At 37.9% G+C, this 14373-nt stretch overlaps 1 protein-coding gene across 1 annotated transcript in view; it reads left to right on the forward strand.

Moving 5' to 3' along the window:
• FAF1 (Fas associated factor 1) overlaps positions 1 to 14373 on the forward strand; it is a 700642-nt gene that overhangs the window by 436921 nt on the left and 249348 nt on the right. The window contains exon 13 of the mRNA XM_053693495.1: positions 12316 to 12470. Coding sequence (XP_053549470.1) covers positions 12316 to 12470 — 155 coding nt within the window. The remainder of the gene's footprint in view (positions 1 to 12315; positions 12471 to 14373) is intronic.

Consider the following 14373-nt stretch of genomic DNA (forward strand, 5'->3'; position numbering starts at 1 on the left):
AGTAAGGGGGGTGGTGGGGGGGGGGGGAAATGACGGCCACAAAGCAGGACAATCACAAAAGAAAGATTAAAGGATTTAAAGCAAGGTCAATGTGGGTTTTTCTCTAACTAAACACTTTCCTTAGGTTCCCTTGCAGGGGAAATAATGAAGGCTGTGCAAGGGTTTTTCAAGGAGGTTTCTAGTCTCTCCACCAGCCTGCAATCGCCTGTCTTCTCAGCATGGGTGTTTAATATTCCCTGGCTTTGTGAATTGGTCCAGATGAATAATTGTTGTGCTCTCCCTGCAGGAGTTGGGAGCTTATTCTAAGGGTCTAATCACTGTGTAAACACCTCTTTACCCGGCTTCGCTGCGAATGCTGGAAATTCTAGCACAGTAACTTAGGATATTGCATGGAGGGTGCACTTTGAAATGCAGAGAGGATGATCCTCAGGACAGACACTGCCTGATCTTCCTCTTTATTCCTTTTCTTCTAAATTAAAGCTGTCCAGCTCTGTGATGTATAATTGCAGGAGCTAATTTGCTTAAGGCCCTCGATTCATGAGCTGGATTTTATAATTTTCAGTAAATGTACATAAGCTTTAAGTAATGTTCAAGCCCCAAAGGGACAACTTTTCTTCACTTTCTGCAATGAGATTTTGTTAGTGAAAAAATTTCTGCAGGTCATTTTGAAATAAAATTAAATTCTAAAATGAGTTTTAAAATATAGTACAGCAGTTCAAGATTGCATTGCAAATTAGCTGCAGAGAAAAGAATGTTTAAGTTTTTAAAATGTCTTGTAAAAAAAACCCTGAGAGCCAGTCAATAATAAATGTGTGGCTGCTTTCCAGCGCTGCTCCATATTTGACTGTTCTCTTCAAGCAGCTCTTTGTCCTGGATACACTGTGTTAAAGAAAATTTACACAGTGCAGCCAGAGCATAGTGCTGTTTGAAGAGAACAGCCTGATGCAGAGCAGCACTGCAAAGTGAAAGATCTAACAGTTCCTGCTAGGGTTGCACCAATACTAGTATCGGTATCAGTGCTGATACCAAGTATTTGCATGAGTATCTGTACTCGTGCAAATGCACCGATACTTAAACCGATACCTCCACTTTCTACCCATATGCCATCTTGTGGCGTTTTTTTTTAAACTGTATGTTCCCATTTCATTTTAAGCTGTGGACACTAAACTAAAAATTGTTCACTTCTGTTCTGCCAATACAAATTGCTGTTATTTGTATTATTGTAGGAGAGATCACTGTACCTCGTTCAGACAAACCTCTGAAGTCCTGGCAGTTAATAAACTGAGATTTCCAGGTCTAGCTAAAATGGCCCAAAAATATCTTTCTGCCCCATGCAGTAGTGTGGAAAGTGAAAGACTGTTCAGCTTAGAGTCAAATGTCCTTACTGATAGCAGAAACAGACTTTTAGCTGAACATGCAGAGATGCTTCTGCTCCTTAAAAAGAACTTCTCACTAACTTTTGAAAAATTATTCTAATTGATAGTTATACTGCTGGTTCTTATCTTGCAAAATTATGTTCCAAACATACTGCACTCTGAGGAACATCCTTAGTTAGCTTATATAATTGCAGGAAGAGTGTTCATAGGAAAAGTTAAGTTAATTCCTATGAACACTCATCCTTCAATTATAGGACTAGATTTAGATTACATTTGATTGGTAAGCTTTACCAATGCTCTGTTCACATTTCCAACTCCTAGATTTTTATGTAATCTAGCGCTTAGTATTGTCCTATGATTAAACAGTGTACTGTTATGTTTTTTATTGTATTGCACTTTTGGTTGGTCGTGATTTTACATTTGTTATTTATTGTTGTTATTATTAATATATTTTATTGTAGTAATATTTTTATTTCTAAACATGTTCTGTGAACTTTGTGACAACAATCAAATAAAACTGTTTTATTATGTCATACTGTCTTTTGAGTTACAGTTCTTCATAATTATAAAGAAGGTATCTTAAATAATTAATCTGTATTGTGCTTGGTAAACTGTCACATGACAAAAAAAAGTATCGGTAATTCGTATTGGCGAATATTTGAAAAAAGTATTGTTACTTGTACTCGGTCTTAAAAAAATGGTATTGATGCAACCCTAGTACTTCCTGCATGTGTCCCATTCTTTCCGCAGACATGCTGCATTTCTTTCATGTAATTGACAAGAGTCCATGAGCTAGTGACATATGGGATATACAATCCTACCAGGAGGGGCAAAATTTCCCAAACCTCAAAATGCCTATAAATACACCCCTAACCACACCCTCAATTCAGTTTTACAAACTTTGCCTCCCTATGGAGGTGGTGAAGTAAGTTTGTGCTTGATTTTCTTCTGTGATATGCGCTTCTCAGCATTTTTAAGCCCGATTCCTCTCAAAGTACAGTGAATGTCAGAGGGATGTGAAGAGAGTATTGCCTATTGATTTTATGGTTTTCCTCGCAGGAAATCTTTTCAAAGGTTCTTTGTTATCGGTCGTAGAGATTCATCTCCTACCTCCCTTTTCAGATCGACGATATACTCTCATATTCCATTACCTCTACTGATAACTGTTTCAGTACTGGCTTGATTATCTGCTAATTGTGGATGGGTGTATTTCGGTAATGTATATTTCCTTTTGCAGAGTATCAGTTTAAAAATTGGGAAAAAACATTTTTAGGAAGTTATTTTTTTCTTACCTGGAGTATAGTCTTTTTCTTTAAATTTACTACTTTTCATTTAATTTTCGCGGGCAAAATTAGGCTTGCAAAGTCGCAAAATGCTGATATTTATTGCGTCATTCTTGGCGCAAGAATTCTTTTGGCGCGAAGGTACATTCGGTATTGCAAATTTGTCATTTCCGGCGTCTTAGTTGACGCCAGGTTTCCTTGCACAAGGCTGTGCCTGCCATGACGAGGGTTGCATCATTTTCGGATGTTGTTAGCGCCCAAAAAATTTATTTTGTGTTGTGCGTCATACTTGGCACCAAATAATTTAATTATTTTAACCCCACTTCCTATATGCCTCTTGCTTTTTTTCTATGCTCAGAGTGTTTGCATTTTTTCCCATTCCTGAAACTGCCATATAAGGAAATTGATAATTTTGCTTTATATGTTATTTTTTCTCTTACATTTGCAAGATGTCTCAATCTGTCTCAGAAACCACTGTTGGAACCCTGCTGCCTGATAACCAAAGATAACCAACTACCAAAGATAAGTGTATCTGTTGTAAGTTAGTGGAGATTATATCTCCAGCTGTGGTATGTAACAGTTGTCATGATAAGCTTTTACAGTACTAGTATAATGCCTGTTATTCCTTCAACATCTAATGTACATGATATCCCTGTGAATATAAAATATTTTATTGCAATTTAGAAGGCTTTGTCTTCTATTTTGCCTTCTAATAAACGTAAAAGGTCTTTTAAAACTTTTCATAAAGTTGATGAAATTTCAAATGACCGACAACATACTGTATTATCCTCCTCTGATGAGGATCTATCTGATTCAGAAGATCCTACCTCAGATATTGACACTGACAATTTTACTTTTCTCTTTAAGATGGAGTATATTCGTTCCTTGTTAAAGAGGTGTTTATTACTTTCATATTGAGGAAACTAGTCCTCTTTATACTTAAACTAGTAAACGTTTAAATTATGTTTATAAACCTACTGTGGTTACTCAAGAGGTTTTTCCAGTTCCTGATGTTATTTCTTATATGATTTCAAAGGAATGGAATAGGCCTGGTACTTCTTTTTCCTTCTTCTAGGTTTAAAAAGTTGTAGCCTTTGCCAACAGTTAGATTGGAGTTTTGAGAAAAATCTCCAAAGTTGATGGGGCTTTTTCTACTATTACCTAACATACTACTATCCCTTTGGAAGATAGTACTTCCTTTAAGGATCCTTTAGATAGGAAAACTTGGATCTTATCTAAGGAAACCTTGTTTATATTATGGCTATCTTCTCAGGCCTGCTATTTCTATGGCTGATGTTGCAGCTGCATCAACTTGTTGGTTGGAAAGCTTAGCGCAACAGGAAACAGATCCTGATTGTCTAGCATTGTTCGCTTGCTTCAACATGCTAATCATTTTATCTGTGATGCCATTTTTTGATATTATCAAAATTGATGTTAGGGCTTTGTAGCTCAGATATTGGAATACTGATATGGTATCTAAGTCTAGATTACTATCTCTTTCTTTCCAAGGTAACAATTTATTTGGTCCAAGCTGTTTAAGAAACCAAAGCCAGTCCCCAAGTCTGCATGAGGGTGCAGGCCTCATTCCAGCTCAGCTGGTGGGGGTAGATTAAATTTTTTTCCAAAACATTTGGGCAGATTTTGTCTAAAATCAATGAATTCAGAGTTTTGTCTCTCAAGGGTATTGAATTGGATTCAGAGTGAGACCTCCTGTGAGAAGATTCTTTCTCTCACGCGTCCCAGCAAATCCAGTGAAGGTTCAGGCTTTTCTGAATTGTGTTTCAGATCTAGAGCTTTCAGGGGTAATCATACCAGTTCCGTTCAGGAACAGGGTTTGGGGTTTTATTCAAATCTATTCATTGTCCCAAAGAAAGAATTAATTTAGGGCAGTTCTGGATCTGAAAATTTTGAATCTCACATGATGCAACTAGTGTTGTTTCTTCAAAGGCATGGTTAGAGAATCAATTTACCAAAAAGTTTCTTGATTCCTCAGACAAGGGTCTCCTTTTTAGGTTTCCAGATAGATTCAGTGTCCATGACTCTTTCTCTAACAGACAAGAGACAAATTAAATTGGTTTCAGCTTGTCGGAACCTTCAGTCTCAATTTTTCCCTTCAGTAGCTATGTGCTTAGAAGTATTAGGTCTCGTGAATGCAGTATCGGACGTGATCTCCTTTGCTCGTCTTCATATGAGACCTCTCCAGCTTTGTATGCTGATTCAATGGTGCAGGGATTATATAAATTTATCATAATTAATATCCTTAAATCCCAATGTTCGACTCTCTCTGTCTTGGTGGTTAGATCACCATTGTATAGTTCAAGGGGCCTCCTTTGTACGTCCAACCTGGACTGTAATCACAACAGATGCAAGTCTTTCAGGTTGGGGAGCTGTCTGGGGATCTCTGACAGCACAAGGGGTTTGGAAATCTCAAGAGGCGAGATTACCATTCAATATTTTGGAACTCCGTGCTATTTTCAGGGCTCTTCAGGTTTGGCCTCTGTTGAAAAGAGAACCGTTCATTTGTTTTCAGACAGACAGTATCACAACTGTGGCATATGTCAATCATCAGGGTGGGACTCACAGTCCCCTAGCTATGAAAGAAGTATTGTGGATACTTTCTTGGGTGGAATCCAGCTCTTGTCTAATTCCTGTGGTACATATCCCAGGTGTAGACAATTGGGAAGTGGATTATCTCAGCCGTACAATACATCCGGGGGAGTGGTCGCTCCATCCAGATGTGTTTTTTCATCTAAAAAAAGAGACTTCCCAGGTACCTATCCAGGTCCAGGGATTCTCAGGTGGAGTTGGTGGATGCGTTAGCAGTTCCTTGGTTTTACCAACCTGCATATATGTTCCCGCCTCTAGTTCTTCTTCCAAGAGTGATTTCCAATATCATCATGAAACAATCGTTTGTGTTTCTGCTAGCACCAGCATGGCTTCACAGGTTCTGATATGCAGATCTTTTCCGGATGTCCAGTTGCCAACCTTGGCCACTTCCTTTAAGACCAGACCTTCTGTCTCAAGGGCCGTTTTTCCATCAGGATCTCAGATCATTAAATTTGAAGGTATGAAAATTGAATGCTTAGTGCTTAGTCATAGAGGTTTCTCTGACTCTCTGCGTGATTGATACTATGTTACAGGCTCGTAAATCTGTCTCTAGGAAGATTTATTATCAAGTCTGGAAAACTTTTATATTTCATGGTGTTCTTCTCCTAAATTCTCCTGGCATTCTTTTAGAATTCCTAGAATTTTACAGTTTCTTCAGGATGGTTTGAATAAATGTTTGTCTGCAAGTTCCTTGAAGGGACAAATCTCTGCTCTTTCTGTTTTGTTTCAAAGAAAGATTGCTAAGCTTCCTGATATTCACTGTTTTGTACAGGCTTTGGTCCGTATCAAGCCTGTCATTAAATCAATCTCTCCTCCTTGGAGCCTTATTTTGGTTTTGAAGGCTTTACAGGCTCCTCCTTTTGAGCCTAGGCATTCCTTGGATATTTAAACTACTTTCTTGGAAAGTGTTGTTCCTTTTGTCTATCTCTTCTGCTATAAGAGTTCCTGAATTATCTGCTCTTTTTTGTAAGTCTCCTTTTCTGATTTTTCATCAGGATAAGGCAGTTTTGCGGACTTCATTTAAATTCCTACCTAAGGTTGTGAATTCTTACAACATTAATAGGGAAATTGTTGTCCCATCTTTGTGTCCTAATCCTAAGAATTCTTTGGAGATATCCTTACATTCTTTGGATGTTGTAAGAGCTTTGAAATATTATGTTGAAGCTACTAAAGATTTCAGGAAGACTTCTAGTCTATTTGTTGTCTTTTCTGGTTCTAGGAAAGGTCAGAAAGCTTCTGCCATTTCCTTGGCATCTTGGTTCAAGCTTTTTATTCTTCATTCTTATTTGGAGTCGGGTCAGGCCCCGCCTCAGAAAATCACAACTCATTCCACTAGATCAGTCTCCACTTTGTGGGCTTTTAAGAATGAAGCTTCAGTTGATCAGATTTGCAAAGCAGCAACTTGGTCTTCTTTGCATACATTTACTAAATTCTACCGTTTTGATGTATTTGCCTCTTTGGAAGCAGTTTTTGGTAGAAAAGTTCTTCAGACAGCTGTTTCAGTTTGATTCCTCTGCATATGTTTTAAGTTTTTTTCTTTACATTTATGAGAAAAACTTATTCTTTTGGGTGTGGATTTAATTTTTTCAGGGGAAGATGGCTGTTTTTATTTTTATTCCTCTCTCTCTAGTGACTCTTCTGTGGAATTCCACATCTTGGGTATTGTTATCCCATACATCACTAGCTCATGGACTCTTGCCAGTTACATGAAAGAAAACATAATTTATGTAAGAACTTACCTGATAAATTCATTTCTTTCATATTAGCAAGAGTCCATAAAACCCACCCTTTTTTTGGTGGTTATGATTTTTTTGTATAAAGCACAATTATATTTCCAATTCCTTTTTTATGCTTTCTACTCCTTTTTCTATCACCCCACTACTTGGCTATGCATTAAACTAAATTGTGGGTGTGGTGAGGAGTGTATTTATAGGCATTTTGAGGTTTGGGAAACTTTGCCCTTCCTGGTAGGATTGTATATCCCATACGTCACTAGCTCATGGACTCTTGCCAATATGAAAGAAATTAATTTATCAGGTAAGTTCTTACATAAATTATGTTTTTCTGCAATGATATTTCAGATCACAGCATTCTCTGCCTTGGGAATTCTAGCATCTAGGGATTTGTCACCCAAAAACAATATTATTAAAGGGATATGAATCCCAATTTTTTTCTTTCATGATTCAGATAGAGCATGCAGTTTCTAGCAACTTTCTAATTTACTCCTATTATTTATTTTTCTTCTTTCTCTTGGTATCTTTATTTGGAAAAACAGGAATGTAAGCTTAGGAGCCAGCCCATTTTTGTTTCAGCACACTCGGAAGTGCTTGCTGACACAGCCACCATTCAGCAAGCGCTACCCAGGTTCTATACCAAAAATGCTCCGGCTCCTAAGCTTACTTTCCTGCTTTTCAAATAAAGATACCAAGAGAACAAAGAAAAATTGCGAACATGGAGTAAATTAGAAAGTTGCTTAAAATTGCATGCTCTATCTAAAACATGAAAGAAAAATAATTGTGTCTCATATCCTTTTAACATTAACAGATATGGAGATCAAAATGGAGCTGTCATGAGATAACGGTTTTAAAACTGTTTCCCGTTTAGTCTGTTATCAAATTTATCTCTTTCTCTTGGTCATTTTTAATTGAAATTTAGCTCCTTTCCATGAGAGCATATTAAGGTAGGCTCAGGAGCGAGCATGTCATTTAGCACTGTATTTGTTATATAGGACCTGATGATCTAAAGCTCTCCGCTCAGGTGTAAAATGATCCTCCAGCACTGTGAGATGCTTAGTGAAATTCTAAAAAGGCAGATTTTGCTATACTTCTCCAAGGGGCGTTCCCTGCATTTCTGTTTGTGAAGGAAAGACAAACCCAGTGTAATATAGCGCTACATGACATGACAGTTCTGCTTAATAGTTTGTTTATTGTTATGTATACAGCAGTATATTTAGGATTGTTATTTTACATATTCTGGTTTGTTCCATGGTTTTTGTGTAACTTAAACAAATAAGAATCATACTTTGTATATTTATGTATATCTTTTACAAATTACATTGCACTTTGTATTTCTGCTAATTAAAATAAGACTGAAAAACTGACTGCTTCAGTTTTCCAGAAAGCTTCATTACTTTCTATGTGCATGAAAAGCAAAGATTTTCTAGTTTGGAGGGAAATTATAAAGCGGACTTCACTGAAATGCTTTCACTACAATTTAACTAAAGTTTGCCTATAGTTTAATATATATTACTTTTCTGTCAGTTAAATAAGTGTATTGTGGGGGAACTTCCGGGCGGCGGCCATGATAGGTCGCACAATACCATCCTGCTCCAGTATTCTAACTACTTTTGATTACTATAATAGCTTAGTCAGCTCATTTGCCTGCTTCATACCTTGATCCCTGAAACATTAACGCTCCTGCGTCAGCTGAGCCCAAAATTACTGTGACCGAGTCAACTGTGAGCTCCCGGAGTGAACTTTAAGGTTGAGGCCTTCAATATACCCCCCGGCAGGGCCTGTTTGGGCCTTGTCGTTACACAGCACATAGTGCTGAATGCCAAGTACCTTAAGAGTACTGGTACCAAATACCCTGAGAGGAATCTACACTTCTACTTACTGGAGGGAGTCTAACTATGTCAAATTGCACAACCAACTAAAGGACCTCCTAGATGAACATTTCCTGCGTCTCATGTGTACACTGGACACAGCATGGGGTCGCAACGGTAACTCAGAATGGTGCCTTCACGCCGAGGATACAGAGAACACCCTACTTGAGTCTGCCGATAGGAACAAGGGACTGGTCACAGCATGGCGTCCTGGTGTCCCCCCCACAAGAAATTGCCCTCCAAATGAACCAACAATCAGTTTAGACCGCAAAATGGAGATCGCTGCAACATCCTTAATTACGCATATTCATTCTCCTCCTGTCCCGAATTCGGATCCCGGGACAGCTATGGACTATTACTTTGTGAATGGACAAAGGGATAGGTGCACTACCATTCAACCTGTCACTATATTACCGCAATCAGAAGTGTCACTACAGGGCAGTATCAAGAGGCCCCTCATTGCAATCGCAACTCTGGTCACGTTTACATCTTGTTCCAGACCCAGATCCGTGAGAGACATCAGCTGGTGGTCAAATATATGGGGTCTAGCATATCAAGATTGCAGACGCTTGGTATATGGATTTTCATGCAATAAAACTGGCGTGGGCTAGACATTGCCTTACATATAGTTTATGGTGGGGAGCATTAAATCTATATAGTTCCCTGCATGAATGACCGTTCAAGACTGTTAGACTCCCATAAACCTTAATGGGATTCTATTTGTGAATTTACACTCATTTAATATGTATGTCACACTGTAAGGTTATATCTTATATGTTCTGATATTGGCAAGCTGCTTGGTGAGTTTATTTTCTCTGTACCTAGCACTAAAGTCTGGATAAAGCAGTTATCACAGTACTCTGTGGGTGCCTTTTAAGAACACAGCTTCTAGTTGGAAATAATTGCTTACTGAAGCTATTTCATATGCATGTGGATGCTTGTTAGTTATTACACTACAGGGTGAATGCTTAACTAAATGTATACTGGCAGGTTAAACATGTTTTTAGCATCCCTAATGTATGGCTATCAGTTATCCCTTATATGTTTCACTGTTTACAACCTCTTTAGCGGTTTTGTTTTTACTACTTTGGGATACCACAAAGCAGTCAGGGCAGCAATCTGAATATACTCCTTTTAAAGCAGTCTATTGGCTATAGCCTTAGAAACAGTGTTTATTGTTTAATTAATATATTTCTACAGGTCAAACTTAGAAATGTACTCTTCCTAACTAATCCCTAGTTATATTCCTGTAGCTCCTATTAGGCTGAGATTTGATAGGAGGGATAGAGTAGCAATCTAAAATTATCACCTGTTGAGGCAGTATCCTACAGAAACTAAGCTTTCACCTAATATGTATTTGCAGGACAAATCTATTTCTTCTTTCCAAACTAGCAGTACTAATTTTACCGCCGTTACTCCTTAGTTTGACTCCCGTAGTTACACCTAAGAATGCTTGCTTCTGGTCCCCCATTAGTATGTCTTAGGGTTTCGCTGTCTACGGCTGGGATGGTGAGATCCTATCTTTCTGTATTGGGAAACAGGTGGGTGTTTCATATCTGGATTCATGCTTACCATGACTTCTCTAATAATGCTCCTAGACAAGAAGCTACCATTCATTTTCAGAATAAGATACAAGTGCAATGTAGAGTATCCAGTCACTTATTCTTTGTTTGTTTGATACTCCCATCAATAAATTCAGGCCTGCATTATATAACTTATAATGGACTGCTTGGTTAAGGATATGAGTTATATTGCTTTACCAGCCAAAGCATACCCCCTCAGAGCCAGTAATTTATAATCTACAGTATATGTCTCTTAAGACCTACTAATTAACACTGTGCCCTTGCAATGAGTTCTATCCGTGACTCTAACTCCCCATATTTTAGCAAATGTGCACTTCCCTGTGACCCTAGGTAATTGTTTTGATGTAGGACTATAGTATTTCTTTAGTCATGTCCCTATTCTCTGGACTCCTATGGTAAATCCATTCTACTAGAAAGTAAATCCAATTTTCTCCTCTATTTAATAAATATACAGAAACATAAAAGTTTTTCCTTATATAATTAAAAAAAAAAGAGGTTCTTCATTTAGGGTCCACGAGTGGCCCTTTAACATTACTATTTATCTACTTTATCTTATGTTCATTGAAATGTTGTGGTCCATGAGTGGCCGCTTGAACCATTTGGTGGATATTCTGTTTGAGCAGCGCCCCCTGCTTTTATTGAGAGTGTAATTTGTCACTTATTTATACTGTATATTTATCAGACATTGTTTTTGGAAGCTTACCTTGTAACCATTTACTTTACTGTATACTATGTAATGGCAATTACACATGGTCTGTTTGGAAAAGAATCTCAATTAAAACAAAAAAAACGTGTATTGTGAATTTTGAGTAAACTTCACCTGCATACAGCTGGCAAGAAAGATTAGTGAGACCAGCTTGTTTATAATGCTTACATCATTTCACAAGACTTTTGAGACAGATTCAGACATACCCAGGGAACTCCCCTGTCCCTCTTATTTTCTGAAACTGTCAGATATAGTTTACAATGTAGCAAATACAAAGGGCCATGTAATTTGTAAAAGATACACAGAAATATATATACAAGTATGACTCTAATTTTGTCAAAGTAACACAGAAACTTTCAAAACATAATCAGAATTGTAAAATCACTGCTGGATCTAAATCTAAATGTATTCAATAGAAAGTGTAAAAGCTTAAATGTAATAATACTGAAAGGACCCAATCTGATGTGTAAAGTAATATAAAATACAAAGCACAAAGTGTAAGTGTAACAAAACTCTGATATCATGCAGTGCTGTGTTGCACTGGGCTTGTGCCTCCTTCATATATAGAAATGAGAGAGATCTCGCCATGCTGGAGAGCCCTTTTTCTTTGATCATTCAGTGAGTTCATCCCCTTTGATGTCTGCACTACAGTTTCTCTTCAAGCAAGAGAATCTTTGATCAACAGGCCCATAGTATTCAGGACACGTGAGGTTAAACTTTCACAATTAAAATAGAATAGAACAACTTTCCAATTTATTTCTGTTATCAAATCTGCTTTGCTTCGTATCCTTTGTTAATGCATAAACCTAGGTTGGTTGATAGGAGCTTAAGAGAGTGCATGTGTCTTAAGCACTCTATGACAGCTATGTTTGCTATAAACATTATTGCAAACACTGCTGCTCGATGGCGAAAGACCATGTGCATGCTTCTTAGGTCATCTAGGATTACTCTTTAACACAGGATATTAAGAGAACTAAGCAAAAGTGATAAAAGAATTAAACTGGAAACCTATTTAAAATGTCATGCTCTACATAATGTTCAATACATTTAATTTCATTTTGACTTTTCTTATAATTTTTGTTTTGCTTTTAGTTTTCATCACCTGTCAGAATCCTACTCCAATTGTTCTACTACTTTTGTTGTTGTTTTGTTCCAGAGGAAGCTCCTTGCAATTTACCTGCACCACGATGAGAGTGTCCTCACCAACGTGTTCTGCTCACAGATGCTCTGTGCTGAATCCATTGTATCGTACCTCAGCCAGAACTTCATTACCTGGGCCTGGGACATGACGAGAGAAGCCAACCGGGCAAGGTGAGTCCAAAAGGTCTGCAGCACTGCGAGTCGCAGTAGAGTATCATTACTTTTACAGTACAGGGGCATTTAGTGGCAATGTGTATATAAATAATAAACTCGTACAGCATATGTCAGATCTGTATCTGTTCGGTTTCATTCTACTAAAACTCACCTCATTATTAATATTAGACATGTCTTCTCCTTTTCTGCAATGCCATAAAAAGGGACAGCTAAGTCAAAATTAAAGTTTCATGATTCAGAAAAAAGGTAAATTTGAAAACTTTTTTTTTTTAAATTGTAATCTCTGTTATCAATTGTATCTATTTCTCTTGTTATCTTATTGAAACTTTGCTGCTTTCCATGAGAGCACACTGAAATAAGCTCAGGAGCGAGCACTATGAGCTCTATATATCAAGCCCTACTACCCGTTCGACTCCAGGTTCGCACAAGCTTCCCTGCCCTGTAGAAAATTTAAATCTTCCCGGTCTCGTCCATCCGGAGAGATTGACAGCTCCTGCCCGCGCGTGATTGGCTGTGCGTGGGAAGGGTTGCACTTGAGCGCTCTGGAGAGGAGAAGTCGTGCGGACAAGAGTGAATATGTCCACCTCTGTCTGCCCGTGGTTGATAAATGGAGCCCTATATGTTTAACATTGTTGCAAACACCTCTGTAATATAATTCTTAAGTCACATGCACACTTATGAGCCAACCTCAGTATGCTACCATCCCCAAGGCAGAACATACAGTGATGTGAGATGTCATCGCAGAAAATGCAGCACGTCTGCAGAAAGAACAGGACACATGCAGGAACTGTTAGCGCTTTAACTTTGTAGTGCTGCTCCACATTAGACAGTTCTCTTCAAACTGAGCTGTGCTCGGGCTGCACTGTGCATCCAGGGCAAAGTGCTGTTTGAAGTGAGCAGTCAAATATGCAGTAGCGCTGCAAAGCAGCAGCACATTGCTTGTTGACTGGCTCTCAGAGATTTCCCAGTCTGTTTATTCTAAAATGTAAGAGCACTACATCTTTTTATTACTACATTTCTATGTTAGACCAAGAGAAAAGGAAACAGATTTATTAAAGAGACATTTAAAAAAAAAAAAATTTGTATGCAGCTAATTTGCAATGCAATTTTCAACTACTGCACTATATATATAAATCATTAAAAATTGCTTTATTCTTCAGTTAACCAACACATTGCAATTGAACTGGTGCCTTAGTGTAACTGTCTAATTTAAAATTGAATTTTATTTAAAAATGACCTGCAGAAAAATTTTCACAAAAAAAAATCTCATCGCAGAAAGTAAAGAAAAGTTCTGCCTCTGCGGCTACCATGGAAGTTTCAACAAGAAAGACCAAAAGAAAAAAGTATATTTTATGACACAAGTAAACTGGAAAGGTTTGAGTTTTTTTTAAATTTTTTTATCTATTTGCCCTTTATGCCCTTGTAAACATGTAAGAGTTTGCAGAGCTCTGTGCACAGGGTTAATATGAAAGCGGAGGAATGCTCTGGAAAGAGACCTTGGACTATTCTGAAGAAGGAAACTTTTCCACACTGCTGTAGCCATTCAGTATCACCAAGAAACCCTCCCAACCTTTTATCCATAACGCCATGCAGACTGCATACTATTCCGTAACCATCTGTAGCGGCTCAGTTCAGATGGAAACCTGCTGTTGCTTTGTCCTAGTCTCTGTTTGATTCTCCGTCCCCTTTTATTTTACAATAACAAAAATTGCAGTGTAGTTTCTTTAGGAAAATAGCTGTGTTTCAGAGCGTTTAATATGAGTGACGATCAGGGGCCATGTAATTGCTTTGTAATGTTTTACCAAAGGAGTTGATTAAGTAGCAGCACTTTGATACAAACTAATAGCAGTTTACTGGAGGCAAAGATACCTGCCGTGCACGGCTGCTCTGAAACTGCGCA

The sequence above is a fragment of the Bombina bombina genome, chromosome 10 (assembly GCF_027579735.1).
Source record: "Bombina bombina isolate aBomBom1 chromosome 10, aBomBom1.pri, whole genome shotgun sequence".
In the NCBI taxonomy this organism is placed as follows: domain Eukaryota; kingdom Metazoa; phylum Chordata; class Amphibia; order Anura; family Bombinatoridae; genus Bombina; species Bombina bombina.